Raw genomic sequence first — 25730 nt, forward strand, 5'->3', positions numbered from 1 at the left:
TGAGGAGGAGGAGGAGGTAAATACACATGGTTTAGTAGAGCGATGTGTTGGCTTTGCCTGTACAACATGATTATTCCTCCTACAGTAACCACCTCTCTCTCTCTCTCTCTCTCACACACACACACACACACACACACACACACACACACACACACACACACACACACACACTCACAGGTAATCTCATTATTCAGTCTGATATACAGAGATGGGCTATGTCCCAAAGGGCACCTAATTCCCCTATGTAGTGCACTACTTTTGACCAGAACCCATAGGGGTAGTGTACACTATGTAGGGAATAGGGTGTGTTTTTTTTTGGGGGGGGGGGGGGGCGACTATTGGAAAGTCGCCTGCCCGTCTTCTGACTGAATAGTAATGAGATTAGCTTTGAGCGGTGTTATGAGTCTGTGTGTGTGTGTGTGTGTGTGTGTGGGGGGGGGGGGGGGGGGGGGGGGGGCTGAGAGGAGCCAGGTCTGGATGTGTTACTGACACCAACACCTCTGCTATAAAATGTTTTAAAAACAGTCGATCATCACGTATCTGTGTTTTGACTTGTAATCAATGTAAAAAAAAATCATATTCCACGCGTTGTTTGTGTGAAGTAGTTGCATTTTTCTCAGTCTAAAAGCAGATCCTCTGTTGACATAACGTGTTCAACATCTATGTAAAGTTTTCTCTGTTGGTATCATGTTTTTTTGTACGTTCTTCCTGCTACTATAACATAGTAAAACGGTTCATCAACATGGATGTATTTTTGTGGTATATTCCTGCTGTTATTGTTTGTATGATCTTGTTGGATTGTCGATTCCCTTGATATTCCAGGTGAATAATTAATGTCAGATAGTGCTTCCATGCCAGTCATCATGTACTGGAAGCCAAAACACACAGAGCTGCGTTTATACAACAGAGTAGGTCACGTCCCTGTCCATAATAGAAATACAATTTCTAGAACATGAACCAAAATGTACAGAACTACTGTGTAAAAAAACAAACATGAGAATTCCATATTAAAACTTAATAGGATCTCTGTGTAAAAAAACAAACATGAAAATTCCATATTGAAACTTAATAGGATCTATGTGTAAATAACATGATCACAGATATATGGGACATGTTTCACTCGTGTTTCCAGTTATGAACATGAACCCAAACATAAAAAGGTGTATAGTACCGGAGATATGAAGGGAAACCTACAGTCCTGAAGCTATTAACAAAGACACAATGCAAAAACCCCTGATGAAGGCAAATCCCGAAATGTAATTTGTCATCTTTATGCTGTTGAAATAAATCAAGTCATCATTTACCTGAACCAGTGGAGGCTCCTCGGAGGAGGAAGGGGAGGAGCATCCTCTTCAGGGAATTTTATAACATTTTTAATTGTAAAACATTATTACAAAAGTTATCCTTAGATAAAACTACACTAAATATATTCCTGTCACCAAATAACTGAATAAAACACTATTTTGCAATGGTCTACAGTAGCCTCAGCAGCACTCTGTAGGGTAGCACCATGGTGTAGCCGGAGGACAGCTAGCTTCCATCCTCCTCTGGGCACATTGACTACAACACAAAACCTAGGAGGCTCATGGTTCTCATCCCCTTCCATAGACTTACACAGTAATTATGACAACTTACAGTTATGACAACTTCCAACCTATCAGAGTTCTTGCTGCATGAACTGACATGTTGTCCACCCAATCAAAGTATCAGAGAATTAATCTAGTACTGAAATAACAGGCTACAGCTAGCTAGCACTGCAGTGTATAACATGTGGTGAGTAGTTGACTCAAAGAGAGAGAAAGACAAATAGTTGTAACAGTTTTTAACAAATTAATTTCTTACTAAATGAAAGAGAAAGCAAGAGAAAAATAGAGAGAGCGAGATTTCATAATTTATTTTTCACTTTCAGTTTATTTTACTTAGCTAGCAAATGCAGCCAGCTAGTTTAGTCTACTGAAACACCCTGCAAAAACAGAGGGATGCTATGTTAGCTAGCTGGCTATGACAGAAGGATGCTATGTTAGCTAGCTGGCTATGACAGAGGGATGCTATGTTAGCTAGCTGGCTATAACAGAGGGATGCTATGTTAGCTAGCTGGCTATAACAGAGGGATGCTATGTTAGCTAGCTGGCTATGACTTTCCAGCACAACACTGGAACTCTTCCAAGTCAAGGTTAGCTTTTGGTTTTACTAATTTATTGCCACTGGGGCCCACCGGTGTAACTGCTTACTGACTAACGTTACTGCATGATTGTAGCGGGTTTACTAACGTGTTAACGTTAATTCTATTAGCTACAGTTGACTATTTCGCCTGGTCATATACAGCTGATTCGGTTATGCATTGACGTCCCCAAACGAAGGGAAGAGAAGGAATGCAACGTGGCTGTTGTGTGTTTACGTGTGATCAGGGGTGTATTCATTCCGACCGATTCTGTTGAAAAACGTTTCTTAAACGGAAACAAACGGAACAAAACAGGGATAAACATACCTGAATTTGTCCAATATAAACTCTTGTTTGCAACTGTTGGACTAATGATTACACCCGAGATCAGCTAGATGCAGGCAAGAGTGTATTGTAAATAAGAATTTGTTCTTTAACTGACTTGCTTAGTTAAATAAAGGTTAAATAAATATAAATAAAATATTGAATGTCATTGTCTGTGCACCTACATTGTAAACTTTCATTCATAGACTAGGTTGTAGCAACCTCATGATGGGTACAGGGAACATGTAGTAGCCTAAACCTATCGATGTTACATTGAACTGGGTGAATGGAATGTGAATGACAGTAGCCTAAACCTATCGATGTTACATTGAACTGGGTGAATGGAATATGAATGACAGTCATCCAATATGCTGGAATAGAAATAAGGCCACGGTCATGATTTTTTTTTTGTCCTCCTCAAATTTAAAAAAGGCCCTGATGGTGAGTGAAGTACGGGACACATCGTCAGCACAGACAGGGTTCAAACAAAACAGACAATTCCAAGGTGACAGAAATCAGAACAGATTTCAGGACAGAAAAGGTCTACAGAAGTTACTGGGTATGACACACGTTTCCTAACCCAGTATATCCAAGATGAAGCCAAGTCCACTGCACCAATCAGAGTGCTCCTCAGGAAGGACATGGCAGTGGCACCCAGAACAACAAGCAGCACTGGAGAGACTGAAAATAAAAGACATCTTCACTACTCCGTTGCTGAAATTCTTTTAATCCACAGGAAGAGAGTGAAATACAAGCTGATGCATCCAAAGATAGACCCCGGAGCTGTTCTGATGTCATTATGGGGTATTGTGATGTCATTATGGGGTATTGTGATGTCATTATGGGGTATTGTGATGCCATTATGGGGTAAACAGCCTTTGCATCCTGAGCTCTGTCTGGGGCAGAACAAAATTATGCCCAGATAGAAAAAATAAGTCCTGGCAATCGTGTTCAGTATGTCTATGGTGTCCAGGTCAAAGTTCAATCTGACCACAAACCACTTGAGGCTATAATCGCCAAGCCTATTGGAAAGTCGCCTGCCCGTCTTCAAAGGATGCTGCTTCAAATACACAAATATGACAGTCACATCGCCAGGTAAAGTAGCATGTTAGTAGCAGACACGCTATCCAGGGCTGTACCCTAGACTGTCACACATGAATAGTGTGACCTCAGTGACGAAAAAAAATGTCATTTACGCAGTGTCCACACGTCAGCCACTGGAGGGCGCTGTTATGCAACAGCTGAGAGCAGTCAGATACAGCTGCTGAGGAACCTGCTGGCCAGACAAGAAGAAAAGTGCACCACTGAAAATGCAACCCTACTGGCACATCAGAGAGACTCTTTACATCGAAGATAATCCACTCCCGGTAAAACAAACGTATTATCATTCCCGAAGACTTTTAGAGCTGAGGTACTTATAAAGGGGCTCCACATTACACATCAGGGCATTCAACGCTCATGCCAGAGCTCTCATGTAATGACCAGGCCTCACTGATGATGTGTGAATGACGGTCGAATCGTGCACTTCCTGTCAAGACAAACCAAGCAGCAACCAAAAGGAACCACTTCCTACCACACACAATGGCTGACACTCCGTGGCAAGAAATCACAGTTGATATCTTTGACTTCCAAGGCTGCTTAATCATTCTGACAGTGGGGACTAATATTCCAAATGTCCAGACGTGCTGATGTAGCGTGGTTCATTCTGCGTTGTGTACTTTTTAATTAGGACGCAACTGAAGGTCTGTGAGTTGAATTATTTTTTTATTTTTTTTCCCCCCTGCACACGAAGAGACACATGATGTTAACCCTTGGCGCAGTCCTAGCTCTCAGTCCTAGCTCTCAGTCCTAGCTCTCAGTCCTAGCTCTCAGTCCTAGCTCTCAGTCCTAGCTCTCAGTCCTAGCTCTCAGTCCTAGCTCTCAGTCCTAGCTCTCAGTCCTAGCTCTCAGTCCTAGCTCTCAGTCCTAGCTCTCAGTCCTAGCTCTCAGTCCTAGCTCTCAGGCACCTTGCTATGCCGAAGGTCAGGCAAAAGAGAACGCCAAAAGGAAGTAACAGGTGCTGCGAACATTCAATGCACAACAGCCCCACTATACAATACAAGTAAAATGATACAGAACATAATTCGGCCAAAGTAAAAGACATACATGCACACGAAGAGACAACACACATTATGTTAACCCTTGGCGCGGTCCTAGCTCTCAGGCCCCTGCACAAGCACATGGACACTCACTTAAAACACTGTCCCAAGTACTCACAAGTTACAATAGATACCCTAGTTAACGAGCTCGGTGAAACTTGTTAACATAAATCTTTATCTCGTCCACATTGTAACAAACTTATGGTAGCATAACAGCACATTGTGTAACATTACCACGGTTTTATATTGAACAATTTCGGAGCCAAGGACAACATACAGTGGGGCAAAAAAGTGTTTAGTCAGCCACCAACTGTGCAAGTTCTCCCACTTAAAAAGATGAGAGAGGCCTGTAATTTTCATCATAGGTACACTTCAACTATGACAGACAAAATGAGAAGAAAAAAAATCCAGAAAATCACATCGTAGGATTTGTAATTAATTTGTTTTTTTGCCCCACTGTACCTTGATAGCCGAAGGTCAGGCAAAGGAGAACAATAAGGGGTATGGAAATACAGATAACCCGCGATGTGCCAAACCAAAATATACAATCACATGTATGTACAATATTGATATGAAAAAGTGTTTGTACACCAAAGAAAAACATTAGCTATGCAGCTGTAATTAAGTATAAAATACACTGAATTATTATTATTATCAAATTATTAACATCCCCTCTTGACCTGGCCTATTTGAATTGGTCCTTGTGCGCAACTTGGCGCATCATCTAGGTGAACAACATCGCACTGCTACACTGAGGCAAGACATCGGGTACGGTCGTAGCAAAGTTTAAAGCTGTGTTTGTACCCTTTGCAAGTACTGAGATGGCTCAGTTTGCAAAAGAGATGCCGTTTTCAACATGATTCATTCTAGTACAGGGTTTTCCCCAGTCAAAGGGAATGGCTGAGAGAGGACCATTCAGTCAGTGGAAAAAAATATGCTCAAGTCGACAACACAGACAGGTGTTGACCCTCACACAGCTCTCCTGAACCTGAGAAACACACCTGTCCCCGGGTCTGCTACTCATGGGACTTGTTCCTACTCTCCAACCTACCCTCAAGTAAAACAGCCCTTCAGCCCGTTACTCCTCCCCCCCCCCCTCCGAAAAAACAAATCCAGAGTGGATTGAAACGCAGAAGACAAGCTATGACAAAACCAGCGTCACCACTCCCTTGATTTTGGGAGGGAGAGAAAGAGTGTTCATGGAGCCATCCAGCATCCAGCATCAGTGGATCAGCATCATCATTCTCACCACTGAGAATCAGAGAACCGAGAGACAGAACATGACAAATGACAGATCACCAGAACCCCTCTGTCATAGAGACTCACACCAGTCAGATCACCAGAACCCCTCTGGCCCAGAGACTCACACCAGTCAGATCACCAGAACCCCTCTGGCCCAGAGACTCACACCAGTCAGATCACCAGAACCCCTCTGGCCCAGAGACTCACACCAGTCAGATCACCAGAACCCCTCTGTCATAGAGACTCACACCAGTCAGATCACCAGAACCCCTCTGGCCCAGAGACTCACACCAGTCAGATCACCAGAACCCCTCTGGCCCAGAGACTCACACCAGTCAGATCACCAGAACCCCTCTGTCATAGAGACTCACACCAGTCAGATCACCAGAACCCCTCTGTCATAGAGACCCTGTCTTAGGTCAGTTAGGATCACCACTTTATTTTAAGAATGTGAAATGTCAGAATAATAGTAGAGATAATTATTTAATTCAGCTTTTATTTCTTTCATCACATTCCCAGTGGGTCAGAAGTTTACATACACTGAATTAGTATTTGGTAGCATTGCATTTGAATTGTTTAACTTGGGTCAAACCTTTCGGGTAGCCTTCCACAAGCTTTCCACAATAAGTTGGGTGAATTTTGGCCCATTCCTCCTCACAGAGCTGGTGTAACTGAGTCAGGTTTGTAGGCCTCCTTGCTCGCACATGCTTTTTCAGTTCTACCCACAAATTTTCTATAGAATTGAGGTCAGGGCTTTGTGATGGCCACTCCAATACCTTGACCTTGTTGTCCTTAAGCTATTTTGACACAACTTTGGAAGTATGCTTGGGGTCATTGTTCATTTGGAAGACCCATTTGCGACCAAGCTTTAACTTCCTGACTGAAGTCTTGAGATGTTGCTTCAATATATCCACATAATTGTCCTCCCTCATGATGCCATCTATTTTGTGAAGTGCACCAGTCCCTCCTGCAGCAAAGCACCCCCACAACATGATGCTGCCACCCCCGTGCTTCACGGTTGGGAAGGTGTTCTCCGGCTTGCAAGCCTCCCCCTTTTTCCTCCAAACATAACGATGGCCATTATGGCCAAACAGTTCTATTTTTGTTTAAACAGAACAGAGGACATTTCTCCAAAAAGTACAATATGTGTCCCCATGTGCAGTTGCAAACCGTAGTCTGTTTTTTCTACGGTGGTTTTGGAGCAGTGGCTTCTTCCTTGTTGAGCGGACTTTCAGGTTATGTTGATATAGGACCCATTATACTGTGGATATAGATACTCTTGTACCTGTTTCCTCCAGCATCTTCGCAAGGTTGTTTTGCACTTTTCGCACCAAAGTACATTTTTAAGTGGAAATACCAAACCTGCTGTGCAACAACAGGATGACCAAAATAAGATAGAGCATTTTTTCCTATTCACCCCCCCCCCCCCCCCCCCCTTCCATTCAACACAATTATCCTCGACAAATATAGACTTTCAGTGCAGATGTTGAATGAATCCTAATTTGCTTTAAGGGTGATTTAGGTACGCATGATGAAATAGAGCATAAAGGACAATTAGAGGAGAGGAGAGGAGAGGAGAGATCAACCCCCCCCCCCCCCCCCCCCTCCCCATCTCTACTCTGAAGTACTGACACTGTAAAATATAAAGAGAATCTACCCAGGACTGTCACTCATTCTCCCGGAGCATGATTCTAGATAGATAGACATAGAATCTATGAAATACCTTCTGTGACGTTCATTCTTGTTCCATGTTCTATGATCAACAATGGGATATGCATTAGTAAAGTAGTATTGTGTCTGAACACAATATTGTATTTCAGTTATATTCCCAAAGCTAGTTAATTAAGCCATCACATTTTAGTAGTACATTCTGAAAATGAAGCTGATTTCCTATTCGATGTTGCTTGGTTCTTCATTTGACAGTTTGTTATTCTGATATTTTATTCTCAGGAAGATGTAGCTCTCCTGGAGTAGCCTACAACAGTCTGACAATTATACAGCAAGGCCCCGGAGAGAGAGTGAGGGAGAACGATACAACGAGAGAGAGAGAGAGAGAGAGAGAGAGAGAGAGAAAGAAAGAACGAGAGAGAGAGAGAACGAGACAACGAGAGAGAGAGTGAATGAGACAACGAGAGAGAGAGAGAAAGAAAGAACGAGAGAGAGAGAGAACGAGACAACGAGAGAGAGAGTGAATGAGACAACGAGAGAGAGAGAGCGAGAGAGAGAAAGAACGAGAGAGAGAGAGAACGAGACAACGAGAGAGAGAGAGAGAGAGAGAGAGAAAGAACGAGAGAGAGAGAGAACGAGACAACGAGAGAGAGAGAGAGAACGAGACAACGAGAGAGAGAGAGAGAGAACGAGACAACGAGAGAGAGAGAGAACGAGAGGAGAGAGAACGAGACAACGAGAGAGAGAGAGAGAGAGAGAGAACGAGACAACGAGAGAGAGAGAGAACGAGAGGGAGAGAACGAGAGAGGAGAGAACTCTCTCTACCAGCAGCAGTGAATCTCTTCTTATTCTCATGTTGTTTTGAATCATTCAACTACTTTACATCGGTTACCTACCTACCATTCAGTTACCTACCTACCATTCAGTTACCTACCTACCATTCAGTTACCTACCTACCATTCAGTTACCAACCTGCCATTCAGTTACCTAACTACCATTCAGTTACCTACCTACCATTCAGTTACCTACCTACCATTCAGTTACCTACCTACCATTCAGTTACCTACCTACCATTCAGTTACCTACCTACCATGCAGTTACCTAACTACCTATATTTTATTTGCACCGATCATATTGATTGCTATATATTATGGATTAGTATAATGGAGTAATTTCTTACTAAGAAAACTGGTTACAAATAGCACATACTTATCCTATCCCATACCTATGAGTTCCTACATATGAGAAGCCTTCACATCAGGTCTGACGGGGTCCTCTATGTCGACTACACAGACAGAGGTCAGCTCACTGACACACACACTACATACACACACACACTACACACACACACACACACACACTACATACACACACACTACACACACACACACACTACACACACACACACACACTACACACACACACACACACACTACACACACACACCACCCAACCTACCTCTGGCCTGACAGGGTCCTCTATGCCGACCACGCAGACAGCCGTCAGCTCATTGAGGATATCGTTCTCGTTGTCCCAGAGGGGTTCTGGGTCGCCAGGGAAGTCACGGTACGCCACGCAGATGGTCCGCAGCCCGTCACACGCCATCGGCTCGATCACCTTCTTCACCATCTCGTCCTTGTCCCGGGGACGGAACACCCGCGGCTCGCCTTCCTGGTTCAGGATCTTAGTGCACCTGGGGGGGGGGGCAGAGGATAGAGGTCAGGGGTCAGAGGTTAGAGATCAAGGCCTAGGTAGTACCACTTTGCGAGCAGGGCTAAAGCCTTGAGGAGATCAGTGATGAACATCATAAATCACCAATCAATCCCCCAAAATCAAGCTGTAGTTCCTGTAGGCCCTCTGAGAACGATCTGAGAGAATCTTATCTAAGATCTCTAGAGGTGACTAGGAGGTAGAAGCTAGGGGTGTCTTTCCTTTCTGGATTGGGTGCTGGAAACTGAAGTTGGAACCAAGATCCATCATGGACTCCATCCATAGACTCCATGGACTCAGACCTAGCTGTAAAACCACTCACTTCTTGAGGACGATCTCGGAGGCTCCTTTGCTGTACATCCTGAAGGAGCCGTCTGGTAGTTTGATGACCGTGGACATGGACTTCCTGACCGAGTTGAAGGTGTACACCTGGTAGAATTGATGATTCGAATTCTCAATTAGAATTCAGAATTAGAATCATTGGAGTTCAAAATATAACAGCTTTATCGTTCACACAATGGGGAAATGTGTCTGTGGCTTCGTTACACAAGGATTGACATAAAGAATAACATGAAAACACCATCACCGCCGTCATCATCATCATCATCATCATCATCATCATCATCATCATCATCATCATCATCATCATCATCACGACAGAAACAACATGATAGAGGAACTGCAATGATAAAGGTGTGTAGACCTTGTAGAGTTTCTCCTCTGGGATCTGGTTGCGGACGGGTTGGTAGTCTCTCTTCAGGTCCAGCACCAGGCCAAGCAGGCCACACTCTGTCTTGTTGCCCACCTGCATGGGCAGACCACCCTCCTTGGTGGCAGGCTGGGGAGATGGAGAGACAGCCAACAGCTTCAGATACACACGTCTCAATTTACATCGACAACATAACTCAGGAAGTAGGAAGCTCTCTCGTCCATTTACATACATATTGATACAGTGTTATACTCAGCTGGCCTCTCCACAGACATTGTGTTAAACCCTCTACAACAAAGCTTTCCTAGTGTTCAACAAGCTTTCTCTGCCCTTAACCTTATTCTGAACACCTCCAAAACTAAGGTCATGTGGTTTGGTAAGAAGAATGCCCCTCTCCCCACCAGGTGTGATTACTACCTCTGAGGGTTTAGAGCTTGAGGTAGTCACCTCATACAACTACTTGGGAGTATGGCTAGACTCTCAGCACATATCAAAGCTGCAGGCTAAAGTTAAATCTAGACTTGGTTTCCTCTATCGTAATCACTCCTCTTTCACCACAGCTGCCAAACTAACCCTGATTCAGATGACCATCCTACCCATGCTAGATTATAGAGACATAATTTATAGATCGGCAGGTAAGGGTGCTCTCGAGCAACTAGATGTTCTTTACCATTCGGCCATCAGATTTTCCACCAATGCTCCTTATAGGACACATCACTGCACTCTATACTCCTCTGTAAACTGGTCATCTCTTTATACCCGTCGCAAGACCCACTGGTTGATGCTTATTTATAAAACCCTCTTAGGCCTCACTCCCCCCTTATCTGAGATATCTACTGCAGCCCTCATCCTCCACATACAACACCCGTTCTGCCAGTCACATTCTGTTAAAGGTCTCCAAAGCACACACATCCCTGGGTCGCTCCTCTTTTCAGTTCGCTGCAGCTGGCGACTGGAACGAGCTGCAACAAACACTCAAACTGGACAGTTTTATCTCCATCTCTTCATTCAAAGACTCAATCATGGACCCTCTTACTGACAGTTGTGGCTGCTTTGTGTGATGTATTGTTGTCTCTACCTTCTTGACCTCTGTGCTGTTGTCTGTGCCCAATAATGATTGTACCATGTTTTGTGCTGCTACTATGTTGTGTTGCTACCATGTTGTTGCCATGTTGTGTTGCTACCATGTTGTTGCCATGTTGTGTTGCTACCATGTTGTTGCCATGTTGTGTTGCTACCATGTTGTTGCCATGTTGTGTTGCTACCATGTTGTTGCCATGTGGTGTTGCTACCATGCTGTGTTGTCATGAGTTGCTGCCTTGCTATGTTGTTGTCATGTTGTGTTCTTACCATGTTGTTGTCATGTTGTGTTGCTACCATGTTGTTGTCATGTTGTGTTGCTACCATGCTGTGTTGTCATGTGTTGCTGCCTTGCTATGTTGTTGTCTTAGGTCTCTCTTTATGTAGTGTTGTGTTGCTGCCATGCTATGTTGTCATGTGTTGCTGCCTTGCTATGTTGTTGTCATGTTGTGTTACTACCATGTTGTTGTCATGTTGTGTTGCTACCATGTTGTTGTCATGTTGTGTTGCTACCATGCTATATTGTCATGTGTTGCTGCCTTGCTATGTTGTTGTCATGTTGTGTTGCTACCATGTTGTTGTCATGTTGTGTTGCTACCATGTTGTTGTCATGTTGTGTTGCTACCATGTTGTTGTCATGTTGTGTTGCTACCATGTTGTTGTCATGTTATGTTGCTACCATGCTGTGTTGTCATGTATTGCTGCCTTGCTATGTTGTTGTCTTAGGTTTCTCTTTATGTAGTGTTGTGTTGTCTTAGGTCTCTCTTTATGTAGTGTTGTGTTGTCTCAGGTCTCTCTTTATGTAGTGTTGTGTTGTCTTAGGTCTCTCTTTATGTAGTGTTGTGTTGTCTTAGGTCTCTCTTTATGTAGTGTTGTGTTGTCTTAGGTCTCTCTTTATGTAGTGTTGTGTTGTCTCAGGTCTCTCTTTATGTAGTGTTGTGTTGTCTTTGGTCTCTCTTTATGTAGTGTTGTGTTGTCTTAGGTCTCTCTTTATGTAGTGTTGTGTTGTCTCAGGTCTCTCTTTATGTAGTGTTGTGTTGTCTCAGGTCTCTCTTTATGTAGCGTTGTGTTGTCTCTCTTGTCATGATGTGTGTTTTCTATATTTATAGAAAATTTATACTTAACTGACTTGCCTAAGGTTAAAGGTTAAACAAAGGTTAAACAAAGGTTTAACAAAGGTTAAATAAAGGTTAAATAAAAAAAGGTTTTAGGAAAGGAAGGACTGTGTCACCTGACCTGCGTTGTTTTGCTTGTTGTTACCACATCTAGTACAAAGTATCACTAGTATGTATACATACATATATATATATATATATATATACAGTGGGTATACGGTTGATATACTGTGGGTATACGGTTGATATACTGTGGGTATACGGTTGATATACTGTGGGTATTTAGTTGATATACTTTGGGTATACAGTTGGTATACTGTCGGGGGGGGGGGGGGATTGACTGGGAAATGTAGTTTTTCCAGCTGCCTCATGTAGTACATTGTCTTGTGAGCCTTCTGGGTGACCGCTGGGATGTTGTCCTCCCACTAGAGGATTGGATGTTGTCCTCCCTTTAGAGGCTGGGATGTTGTCCTCCTGCTAGAGGCTGGGATGTTGTCCTCCCACTAGAGGATGGGATGTTGTCCTCCCTCTAGAAGCTGGGATGTTGTCCTCCCGCTAGAGGCTGGGATGTTGTCCTCCCGCTAGAGGCTGGGATGTTGTCCTCCCACTAGAGGCTGGGATGTTTTCCTCCCACTAGAGGCTGGGATGTTGTCCTCCCTCTAGAGGCTGGGATGTTGTCCTCCCTCTAGAGGCTGGGATGTTGTCCTCCCTCTAGAGGCTGGGATGTTGTCCTCCCTTTAGAGGCTGGGATGTTGTTCTCCCACTAGAGGCTGGGATGTTGTCCTCCCTCTAGAGGCTGGGATGTTGTCCTCCCTCTAGAGGCTGGGATGTTGTCCTCCCTTTAGAGGCTGGGATGTTGTTCTCCCACTAGAGGCTGGGATGTTGTTCCCCCTCTAGAGGCTGGGATGTTGTCCTCCCTCTAGAGGCTGGGATGTTGTCCTCCCTTTAGAGGCTGTGATGTTGTTTTCCCTCTAGAGGCTGGGATGTTGTCCTCCCTCTAGAGGCTGGGATGTTGTCCTCCCTTTAGAGGCTGGGATGTTGTTCCCCCACTAGAGGCTGGGATGTTGTTCCCCCTCTAGAGGCTGGTATGTTGTCCTGCCACTAGAGGCTGGGATGTTGTCCTCCCTCTAGAGGCTGGGATGTTGTCCTCCCTCTAGAGGCTGGTATGTTGTCCTGCCACTAGAGGCTGGGATGTTGTCCTCCCTCTAGAGGCTGGGATGTTGTCCTCCCTCTAGAGGCTGGAATGTTGTCCTGCCACTAGAGGCTGGGATGTTGTCCTCCCTCTAGAGGCCGGGATGTTGTCCTCCCTCTAAAGGCTGGTATGTTGTCCTGCCACTAGAGGCTGGGATGTTGTCCTCCCTCTAGAGGCTGGGATGTTGTCCTCCCTCTAGAGGCTGGGATGTTGTCCTCCCTCTAGAGGCTGGGATGTTGTACTCTCTTTAGAGGTTGTGGCAAACGATGGTCCCCAGGAATTTGAATGATTCAGCCGTGCTAACAGCTGAGCCATCCATCCCGAAGGGGAGAGATGGTGGGGGTTCGTTTTCTGAAGTCAACCACCATTTCCACGGTTTTGTCTGTGTTGAGTTCCAGTTTATTGCGACTGCGCCGGGCCACTAGCCCGGTCGACCTCTCCACGGCGCATGGACTCATCACCGTCGGCGAAGAGACCGACCAGAGTGGTGGGTCATCTGGAAACTGGAGTAGTTTGACACAAAGCGTTATTGGACAGTCATTGGCGTAGAGGTGAGAGCACGTATCCCTGCTGGTGCTGAGGGATACATTTGCCATCAACAAATTATTTGTAATAATGCTTCAACCCCCCTCCCCCAGCGACCATCCGCGCCAGAAAAAATCGTCCCGTGGCAGAATCTAGTTGACAATCCCTGCTTTACGATATATGGTTCAACTAAGTTTGTCAGGTAGCCTTGTGGTCAGAGCGTTGGGCCAGTAACCAAAACGTTGCTGGATCGAATCCCCCGAGCTGACAAGGTAAAAATCTGTCGTTCTGCCCCTGAACAAGGCAGTTTAACCCCACTGTTCCCCCGGTAGGCCGTCATTGTAAATAAGAACTGGTTCTTAACCGACTTGCCTAGTTAAAGTTCAGTCCTTCAAGGGTGCCTGTTGTAGGGTGTCAGGGGAACTCAAACCTAGTGACAGAGGCCTTTCCACCGTACACTACATTGTGATGGTAATAGTAACAGTTTGTGGCATATGGTTGAAGTGTAAATTCAGTCCTCGGCTGACCCCCTACCTCGACTTTTTACTCTATTGCAGGAGAAGCGGAGCTAAAATTGGTGTGGAGAAGAGAGGAGCTGGCCAGAGCTGGTCTGGGTGTGTCAGGGTAACAGCTGTCCTCTCTCTGGTCTCTCCATGGTCGCTGGAGCGTTGCTAAGGCGTCCTGCGGGTAGCAACATATGTCGAGGGGGGAGCTGGCACACTCCATTTCCTCTTAGACCTGGGTGGTGGAGGGTGAGTTTTTCACAGCTACATCTGCTCTCCTCTCTACCCTTCGTCCCTCCCACGGGTGCCACTCTCTCCTCTCTACCCCTCTTACCTTTCCTAGATGTCTCTCTCTCTTCTCTCTCCCCCTCTTCCCTCTCCTAGGTGTCTCTCTCTCTCTCCTCTCTCCCCCTCTTCCCTCTCCTAGGTGTCTCTCTCTCTCTCCTCTCTACCCCTCTTCCCTTTCCTAGGTGTCTCTCTCTCTTCTCTCTCACCCTCTTCCCTCTCCTAGGTGTCTCTCTCTCCCCCTCTTCCCTCTCCTAGGTCTCTCTCTCTCTCTCCTCTCTCCCCCTCTTCCCTCTCCTAGGTGTCTCTCTCTCTCCCCCTCTTCCCTCTCCTAGGTGTCTCTCTCTCTCCTCTCTACCCCTCTTCCCTCTCCTAGGTGTCTCTCTCTCTTCTCTCTACCCCTCTTCCCTCTCCTAGGTGTCTCTCTCTCTCATCTATCCCCCTCTTCCCTCTCATAGGTATCTCTCTCTCCCCCTCTTCCCTCTCCTAGGTCTCTCTCTCTCTCTCCTCTCTCCCCCTCTTCCCTCTCCTAGGTGTCTCTCTCTCCCCCTCTTCCCTCTCCTAGGTATCTCTCTCTCTCTCATCTCTCCCCCTCTTCCCTCTCCTAGGTGTCTCTCTCTCTCCTCTCCCCCCCTCTTCCCTCTCCTAGGTGTCTCTCTCTCTCTCCTCTCTACCCCTCTTCCCTCTCCTAGGTGTCTCTCTCTCTCCGCTCTACCCCTGTTCCCTCTCCTAGGTGTCTCTCTCTCTCATCTCTCCCCCTCTTCCCTCTCTAGGTGTCTCTCTCTCCCCCTCTTCCCTCTCCTAGGTCTCTCTCTCCTCTCTCCCCCTCTTCCCTCTCCTAGGTGTCTCTCTCTCCTCTCTCTCCCTCGCCTCTCCTGTGCTCTCTTCTCTCCTCTCTGTCCCTCTTCTGGGCTCCCTTCTCTCTCTCCCTCTCCTGGGCTCCCTTCTCTCTCATCTCTCCCTCTGTAGGGGAATCTATGGACAGAGGACAGACAGGAACACTGTGATGCTAGCTGTAGTACTGTACTGCAGTAAAACCAGGGATACGGACAGGGGTCAGACTGGGAGACCTTGAGGTGATAGGACAGGGACTAGAGGGAGACCTTGAGGTGATAGGACAGGGGTAAAACTGGGAGACCATGAGGTGATAGGACAGGGGTCAGACTGGGGTCAGACTGGGGTCAGACTGGGAGACCATGAGGTGATAGGACAGGGGTCAGACTGAGAGACCATGAGGTGATAGGACAGGGGTCAGACTGGGGTCAGACTGGGAGACCATGAGGTGATAGGACAGGGGTCAGACTGGGAGACCATGAGGTGATAGGACAGGGGTCAGACTGGGAGACCATGAGGTCACTGACAGTCACTCAATTAGCCATGTCAGCTAACACTTTTTAGATTGGTAGTTAGTCATGCGGGCCAGCTATCTAAACTTGTAGTGACCACGATCAAATTACTAACCTGGGGGGCCCCAATTGATTTTGTTAGTCACTCTGACTCAGATATCATATTCTAAAACTTACTCTAAAACTAAAACATTTACCAGCAGCATACCACCCTGCATCCCACTGCTGGCTTGCTTCTGAAGCTAAGCAGGGTTGGTCCTGGTTGGTCCTTGGGTGGGAGACTAGATGCTGCAGGAAGTGGTGTTGGAGGGCCAGTAGGAGGCACTCTTTCCTATGAAGCTAAGCAGGGTTGGTCCTGGTTGGTCCCTGGATGGGAGACCAGATGCTGCAGGAAGTGGTGTTGGAGGGCCAGTAGGAGGCACTCTTTCCTCTGGTCTAAAAAAGATCCCAATGCCCCATGTGGTTAGGCTACCACCCTGCATCCCACTGCTGGCTTGCCTCTGAAGCTAAGTAGGGTTGGTCCCTGGATGGGAGACCAGATGTTGCTGGCTTGCTGCTGAAGCTAAGCAGGGTTGTCCCTGGATGGGAGACCAGATGCTGCTGGAAGTGGTGTTGGAGGGCCAGTGGGGGCCAGTCTTTCATCTGGTCTTAAGGAGCTCCGGTCTCCTGAGTGGAGCAGCGGTCTAAGGCACTGCAGTGCGTTACAGACCCGAGTTTCATCCCAGGCTATGTCGTGACCGGGAGACCCATGAAGTGTGGCACAATTGTCCCAGCGTTGTCCGGGTTAGGGGACTGTTTGGGCGACCAGGATTTCCATGTCCCGTCGTGCTCGAGCAACTCCTTGTGGATGGGCGAGCGTGTGCAGGCTGACATCGGTCTCCAGCTGGACGGTGTGTTTTGGCTTCCGGGTTAAGCGAGCAGTGAGTCAAGAAGCGCATGGCTTGGCAGGGTCATGTTTCGGAGGAAGCATGGCTCTCGACCTTCGCCTCTCCCGAATCCGTAGGGGAGTTGCAGCGATGGGACAAGACTGTAACTACCAATTGGATGTCATGAAAAAGGAGATCCGAATGCCCCAGGGCATCGAAGGGGACATTGCTGTACATACAGTCTTTTGGATGGGACGTTAAACGGGCCTAATTATCCTATCATTAGCTAGCTATAACAAAGACAAGCCTTATCCTATCATTAGCTAGCTATAACAAAGACAAGCCTTATCCTATCATTAGCTAGCTATAACAAAGACAAGCCTCCTTATCCTATCATTAGCTAGCTATAACAAAGACAAGCCTTATCCCTATCATTAGCTAGCTATAACAAAGACAAGCCTCCTTATCCTACCATTAGCTAGCTATAACAAAGACAAGCCTCCTTATCCTATCATTAAATAGCTACAACAAAGACAAGCCTTATCCTATCATTAGCTAGCTACAACAAAGACAAGCCTTATCCTATCATTAGCTAGCTATAACAAGGACAAGCTTGCTTATCCTATCATTAGATAGCTACAACAAAGACAAGCCTTATCCTATCATTAGCTAGTTATAACAAAGACAAGCCTCCTTATCCTATCATTAGCTAGCTATAACAAAGACAAGCCTCCTTATCCTATCATTAGCTAGCTATAACAAAGACAAGCCTTACCCTATCATTAGCTAGTTATAACAAAGACAAGCCTCCTTATCCTACCATTAGCTAGCTATAACAAAGACAAACCTTATCCTATCATTAGCTAGCTATAACAAAGAGAAGTGACAAGCCTCCTTATCCTACCATTAGCTAGCTATAACAAAGACAAGCCTCCTTATCAAATCATTAGATAGCTATAACAAAGACAAGCCTCCTTATCCTATCATTAGCTAGCTATAACAAAGACATGATGCCTTATCCTACCATTGGCTAGCTATAACAAAGACAAGCCTCCCTATCCTACCATTAGCTAGCTACAACAAAGACAAGCCTTATCCTATCATTAGCTAGCTATAACAAAGACAAGCTCCTTATCCTACCATTAGCTAGCTATAACAAAGACAAGCCTTATCCTATCATTAGCTAGCTATAACAAAGACAAGCCTTATCCTATCATTAGCTAGCTATAACAAAGACAAGCTTGCTTATCCTATCATTAGCTAGCTATAACAAAGGGACGTGACAAGCCTCCTTATCCTACCATTAGCTAGCTATAACAAAGACAAGCCTCCTTATCAAATCATTAGATAGCTATAACAAAGACAAGCCTCCTTATCCTATCATTAGCTAGCTATAACAAAGACAAGCCTCCTTATCCTACCATTAGCTAGCTATAACAAAGACATGCTGCCTTATCCTACCATTAGCTAGCTATAACAAAGACAAGCCTCCTTATCCTACCATTAGCTAGCTACAACAAAGACAAGCCTTATCCTATCATTAGCTAGCTATAACAAAGACAAGCTCCTTATCCTACCATTAGCTAGCTATAACAAAGACAAGCTCCTTATCCTACCATTAGCTAGCTATAACAAAGACAAGCCTCCTTATCCTATCATTAGCTAGCTATAACAAAGACAAGCCTCCTTATCCTACCATTAGCTAGCTATAACAAAGACAAGCTCCTTATCCTACCATTAGCTAGCTATAACAAAGACAAGCCTCCTTATCCTATCATTAGCTAGCTATAACAAAGACAAGCCTCCTTATCCTATCATTAGCTAGCTATAACAAAGACAAGCCTCCTTATCCTATCATTAGCTAGCTATAACAAAGACAAGCCTCCTTATCCTATCATTAGCTAGCTATAACAAAGGGAAGTGACAAGCCTCCTTATCCTACCATTAGCTAGCTATAACAAGGACAAGCGACAGCATCACATACCGTCTCAAATGCTGTCACTATCTCAGTCCTCCAGACTGTTCTGATCTCTACTTCTGTATAGCCACACTGTGGTTTGTGTGTGTGTGTGTGTGTGTGTGTGTGTGTGTGTGTGTGTGTGTGTGTGTGTGTGTGTGTGTAATGTGTGTGTAATGTGAATGTGTAATGCCATTCTAATGTGAATAGGGAGTTTCTGGTCGTGTCGTCTCCAGCCATTATCAGCAGTACTGTCCATCAGTGAGAAGCCGCTGTCAAAGATGACACAGTCCTCTGCATTGTGATGAAACGGTCTTTCTCTGTGCCCCCTGCCTGTCTGTCTCTAAAGAACCATTCTTCACGTTTAAAAGCCTTCGTCAATCATAGTGCCTGAGCTGCTGTGCTCATTCTAGAACCCATTTGAAATGTGGGTTCTTTACTGTGTCTGTAATTAGGCTACACTAACTGTGGACTTCCACGTCTCTCTTCCTCACTTCTTTGCTTGAAACAAGCATGCAGGCTCCTGTTGACAGCTAGATACGCAGGCAGGCAGGCAGCCAGGCAGACAGGCAGGCAGGCAGGCAGGCAGGCAGGCAGGCAGGCAGGCAGGCAGGCAGACAAGCAGGCAGGTAGGTAGGTAGGCAGACAGATAGACAGACAGACAGACAGGCAGGCAGGCAGGCAGGCAGGCAGGCAGGTAGACAGACAGGCAGGCAGGCAGGCAGGCAGGCAGGCAGGCAGGCAGGCAGGCAGGCAGGCAGGCAGGTAGACAGACAAGCAGGCAGGCTGGCAGGTAGACAGGCAGGCAGACAGGCAGACAGACAGGCAGGCTACCTTCAATCTCAGAAATAAAGGTTATGGGCAGGATACATTACTGTTCCCTGGGGTACAAACTAACAAACTAATAAACTAACAAACTAATAAACTAGCAAACTAATAAACAAATGATTCTAATCTCCAAGGTACGCTCATGACTATTGATGGTACGGATCTGTACCTTTGCCTAACAGAAAAGGTGCCAATTGAAAATATATTGAATGTACTTTTTTACATAATTTTTTTTTAGGTATTTTTCTTAAAACTGTATTGTTGGTTAAGGGCTTGTGAAGTAAGCATTTCACTGTGATGTCTACTACACCTGTTGTATTCAGCATTTCACTGTGAGGTCTACTACACCTGTTGTATTCAGCATTTCACTGTAAGGTCTACTACACCTGTTGTATTCAGCATTTCACTGTAAGGTCTACTACACCTGTTGTATTCAGCATTTCATTGTGAGGTCTACTACACCTGTTGTATTCAGCATTTCACTGTAAGGTCTACTACACCTGTTGTATTCAGCATTTCACTGTGAGGTCTACTACACCTGTTGTATTCAGCATTTCATTGTGAGGTCTACTACACCTGTTGTATTCAGCATTTCACTGTAATGTCTACTACACCTGTTGTATTCAGCATTTCACTGTGAGGTCTACTACACCTGTTGTATTCAGCATTTCACTGTAAGGTCTACTACACCTGTTGTATTCAGCATTTCACTGTGAGGTCTACTACACCTGTTGTATTCAGCATTTCACTGTGAGGTCTACTACACCTGTTGTATTCAGCATTTCACTGTAAGGTCTACTACACCTGTTGTATTCAGCATTTCACTGTGAGGTCTACTACACCTGTTGTATTCAGCATTTCACTGTACGGTCTACTACACCTGTTGTAGTCAGCATTTCACTGTGAGGTCTACTACACCTGTTGTATTCAGCATTTCACTGTGAGGTCTACTAAACCTGTTGTATTCAGCATTTCACTGTAAGGTCTACTACACCTGTTGTATTCAGCATTTCACTGTAAGGTCTACTACACCTGTTGTATTCAGCATTTCACTGTAAGGTCTACTACACCTGTTGTATTCATCATTTCACTGTGAGGTCTACTACACCTGTTGTATTCAGCATTTCACTGTAAGGTCTACTACACCTGTTGTATTCAGCATTTCACTGTGAGGTCTACTACACCTGTTGTATTCAGCATTTCACTGTGAGGTCTACTAAACCTGTTGTATTCAGTATTTCACTGTGAGGTCTACTACACCTGTTGTATTCAGCATTTCACTGTGAGGTCTACTACACCTGTTGTATTCAGCATTTCACTGTGAGGTCTACTACACCTGTTGTATTCAGCATTTCACTGTGAGGTCTACTACACCTGTTGTATTCAGCATTTCACTGTGAGGTCTACTACACCTGTTGTATTCAGCATTTCACTGTGAGGTCTACTAAACCTGTTGTATTCAGTATTTCACTGTGAGGTCTACTACACCTGTTGTATTCAGCATTTCACTGTGAGGTCTACTACACCTGTTGTATTCAGCATTTCACTGTGAGGTCTACTACACCTGTTGTATTCAGCATTTCACTGTGAGGTCTACTACACCTGTTGTAGTCAGCATTTCACTGTGAGGTCTACTACACCTGTTGTATTCAGCATTTCACTGTGAGGTCTACTACACCTGTTGTATTCAGCATTTCACTGTGAGGTCTACTACACCTGTTGTATTCAGCATTTCACTGTGAGGTCTACTACACCTGTTGTATTCAGCATTTCACTGTGAGGTCTACTACACCTGTTGTATTCAGCATTTCACTGTGAGGTCTACTAAACCTGTTGTATTCAGTATTTCACTGTGAGGTCTACTACACCTGTTGTATTCAGCATTTCACTGTGAGGTCTACTACACCTGTTGTATTCAGCATTTCACTGTGAGGTCTACTACACCTGTTGTATTCAGCATTTCACTGTGAGGTCTACTACACCTGTTGTAGTCAGCATTTCACTGTGAGGTCTACTACACCTGTTGTATTCAGCATTTCACTGTGAGGTCTACTACACCTGTTGTATTCAGCATTTCACTGTGAGGTCTACTACACCTGTTGTATTCAGCATTTCACTGTAAGGTCTACTACACCTGTTGTATTCAGCATTTCACTGTAAGGTCTACTACACCTGTTGTATTAAGCATTTCACTGTGAGGTCTACTACACCTATTGTATTCAGCATTTCACTGTGAGGTCTACTACACCTGTTGTATTCAGCATTTTACTGTGAGGTCTACTACACCTGTTGTATTCAGCATTTCACTGTGAGGTCTACTACACCTGTTGTATTCAGCATTTCACTGTGAGGTCTACTACACCTGTTGTATTCAGCATTTTACTGTGAGGTCTACTACACCTGTTGTATTCAGCATTTCACTGTGAGGTCTACTACACCTGTTGTATTCAGCATTTCACTGTGAGGTCTACCTACACCTGTTGTATTCAGCATTTCACTGTAAGGTCTACTACACCTGTTGTATTCAGCATTTCACTGTGAGGTCTACTACACCTGTTGTATTCAGCATTTCACTGTAAGGTCTACTACACCTGTTGTATTCAGCATTTCACTGTGAGGTCTACCTACACCTGTTGTATTCAGCATTTCACTGTGAGGTCTACTACACCTGTTGTATTCAGCATTTCACTGTGAGGTCTACTACACCTGTTGTATTCAGCATTTCACTGTGAGGTCTACTACACCTGTTGTAGTCAGCATTTCACTGTGAGGTCTACTACACCTGTTGTATTCAGCATTTCACTGTGAGGTCTACTACACCTGTTGTATTCAGCATTTCACTGTGAGGTCTACTACACCTGTTGTATTCAGCATTTCACTGTGAGGTCTACTACACCTGTTGTATTCAGCATTTCACTGTAAGGTCTACTACACCTGTTGTATTCAGCATTTCACTGTGAGGTCTACTACACCTGTTGTATTCAGCATTTCACTGTGAGGTCTACTACACCTGTTGTATTCAGCATTTCACTGTGAGGTCTACTATACCTGTTGTATTCAGCATTTCACTGTGATGTCTACTACACCTGTTGTATTCATCATTTCACTGTAAGGTCTACTACACCTGTTGTATTCAGCATTTCACTGTGAGGTCTACTACACCTGTTGTATTCAGTATTTCACTGTAAGGTCTACTACACCTGTTGTATTCAGCATTTCACTGTAAGGTCTACTACACCTGTTGTATTCAGCATTTCACTGTAAGGTCTACTACACCTGTTGTATTCAGCATTTCACTGTAAGGTCTACTACACCTGTTGTGTTCAGTATTTCACTGTGAGGTCTACTACACCTGTTGTATTCAGCATTTCACTGTGAGGTCTACTACACCTGTTGTATTCAGCATTTCACTGGTCTACTACACCTGTTGTATTCAGCATTTTACTGTGAGGTCTACTACACATGGTGTATTCAGCATTTCACTGTAAGGTCTACTACACCTGTTGTATTCATCATTTCACTGTGAGGTCTACTACACCTGTTGTAGTCAGCATTTCACTGTGAGGTCTACTACACCTGTTGTATTCAGCATTTCACTGTGAGGTCTACTACACCTGTTGTATTCAGCATTTCACTGTAAGGTCTACTACACCTGTTGTATTCATCATTTCACTGTGAGGTCTACTACACCTGTTGTATTCATCATTTCACTGTGAGGTCTACTACACCTGTTGTATTCATCATTTCACTGTGAGGTCTACCTACACCTGTTGTATTCGGTGCATGTGACACATACAATTTGATTTAATATAAGGTACAAGGATGAATCCACCTGTGTCATATTGACAGGATTGAAACGCATTGCCCTATGATTGATGTCTTTGGTCTACTGTTAACCCATCTTGTGTCAATTCTATAACACAAAAGAGGAGGACGGAAGCTAGCTGTCCTCCGGCTATACCATGGTGCTACCTCTAGAGGGTGCTGTTGAGGCTACTGTAGACCTTCACTGCATAATAGTGTGTTTTAATCAGTTATTTGGTGATGTGACTGTATTTAGTATCATTTTGATGACATTCACTGAGGAGGATGTTCCTCCACTTCCTCCCCTGATAGAAATGTACCTGGTTAAATATACCTGGTTAAATATACCTGGCTAAAATGTACCTGGTTAAATATACCTGACTAAAATGTACCTGGTTAAATGTACCTGGCTAAAATGTACCTGGTTAAATATACCTGGCTAAAATGTACCTGGCTAAAATGTACCTGACTAAAATGTACCTGGTTAAATATACCTGGTTAAATGTACCTGGCTAAAATGTACCTGGTTAAATATACCTGGCTAAAATGTACCTGGCTAAAATGTACCTGGCCTAAATGTACCTGGTTAAATATACCTGGCTAAAATGTACCTGGTTAAATATTCCTGGCTAAAATGTACCTGGTTAAATATACCTGGCTAAAATGTACCTGGCTAAAATGTACCTGGTTAAATATACCTGGCTAAAATGTACCTGCTAAAATGTACCTAGCTAAAATGTACCTGGCTAAAATATACCTGGTTAAATATACCTGGCTAAAATGTACCTGGCTAAAATGTACCTGGCTAAAATGTACCTGGTTAAATATACCTGGCTAAAATGTACCTGCTAAAATGTACCTAGCTAAAATGTACCTGGCTAAAATGTACCTGTTTAAATATACCTGGCTAAAATGTACCTGGCTAAAATGTACCTGGCTAAAATGTACCTGGTTAAATATACCTGGCTAAAATTTACCTGGTTAAATATACCTGGCTAAAATTTACCTGGTTAAATATACCTGGCTAAAATGTACCTGGCTAAAATGTACCTGGTTAAAATGTACCTGGCTAAAATGTACCTGGTTAAATATACCTGGCTAAAATGTACCTGGTTAAATATACCTGGCTAAAATGTACCTGGTTAAATGTACCTGGCTAAAATGTACCTGGTTAAATATACCTGGCTAAAATGTACCTGGCTAAAATGTACCTGGCTATAATGTACCTGGTTAAATATACCTGGCTAAAATGTACCTGGCTAAAATGTACCTGGCTAAAATGTACCTGGCTAAAATATACCTGGCTAAAATGTACCTGGCTAACATGTACCTGGTTAAATATACCTGGTTTAAATGTACCTGGCTAAAATGTACCTGGCTAAAATGTACCTGGCTAAAATGTACCTGGTTAAAAATACCTGGTTAAATATACCTGACTAAAATGTACCTGCCAAAATGTACCTGGTTTAAATGTACCTGGTTTAAATGTACCTGCTAAAATGTACCTGGCTAAAATGTACCTGGCTAAAATGTACCTGCCTAAAATGTACCTGGCTAAAATTTACCTTGCTAAAATGTACCTGGCTAAAATGTACCTGGCTAAAATTACGTAACACTTACGTATAACCTGTTATCCCGAGTTGAACTCAAATCAAAATCATCAAATCACATTTTAGTGGTCGACCTATTTAGCAGATGCTTTCCCGGGTTCGGCGAAACGCTTGTGTTCCAACAGTAATAATGGGACCTATATTTAATTTAACCTTTATTTAACCAGGAAGGGCTCATTGAGATTAAAATCTATTTTTTAAGAGCACCCTGGCCAGGATAGGCAGCACCAAGTCATTACAAAAAACAACTACAGACAGACAACATGAAAAACTACAAGTAATCTAGTAAAAACCATTGAATTCACAAGAGTATAAAACAGCAAATTAAAAACATTGACAGGTCAGGGAATCAGCCTCAAGATCATTCATCAGTGATTTAAAAACGCCAATCGGGACAAGTTCTTCCAGTTTAAACGTATTTTGTAAGGCGTTCCAAGACGATGGCGCAGAGGACATAAAAGCCCTTTTACCAAATTCAGTTCGGACATTAAAGTCCAGCGAACGAAGAGACGACCCGCCACATTTCTGAACAATAAAAACGCCCAAATAAAAAGGTAGTAAACCCAAAATGTCTTTGTAAATAAAAGTATACCAGTGACTGAGCCTATGAGTGACTAGAGAAGGCCAGCCAACCCTGGTCTACAAAGTGCGGTGGTGCGTGAGGGTT

The 25730-nt window shown here is 44.3% G+C and overlaps 1 protein-coding gene across 17 annotated transcripts in view; it reads right to left on the minus strand.

Annotated features, from left to right (window-relative positions):
• atp2b2 (ATPase plasma membrane Ca2+ transporting 2) overlaps positions 1-25730 on the minus strand; it is a 191740-nt gene that overhangs the window by 34160 nt on the left and 131850 nt on the right. For all 17 annotated transcript variants that reach the window (XM_090242078.1, XM_090242067.1, XM_090242066.1 and 14 more), the window contains 3 exons: positions 9947-10081; positions 9566-9672; positions 8992-9226 (listed from right to left, as the gene is read on the minus strand). In XM_090242078.1, the coding sequence (XP_090098204.1) occupies positions 8992-9226; positions 9566-9672; positions 9947-10081 (477 nt within the window). The remainder of the gene's footprint in view (positions 1-8991; positions 9227-9565; positions 9673-9946; positions 10082-25730) is intronic.

This window comes from Oncorhynchus mykiss, chromosome 7 (genome assembly GCF_057628025.1).
Source record: "Oncorhynchus mykiss isolate SJ-2025 chromosome 7, ASM5762802v1, whole genome shotgun sequence".
NCBI classification, from domain to species: Eukaryota; Metazoa; Chordata; class Actinopteri; order Salmoniformes; family Salmonidae; genus Oncorhynchus; species Oncorhynchus mykiss.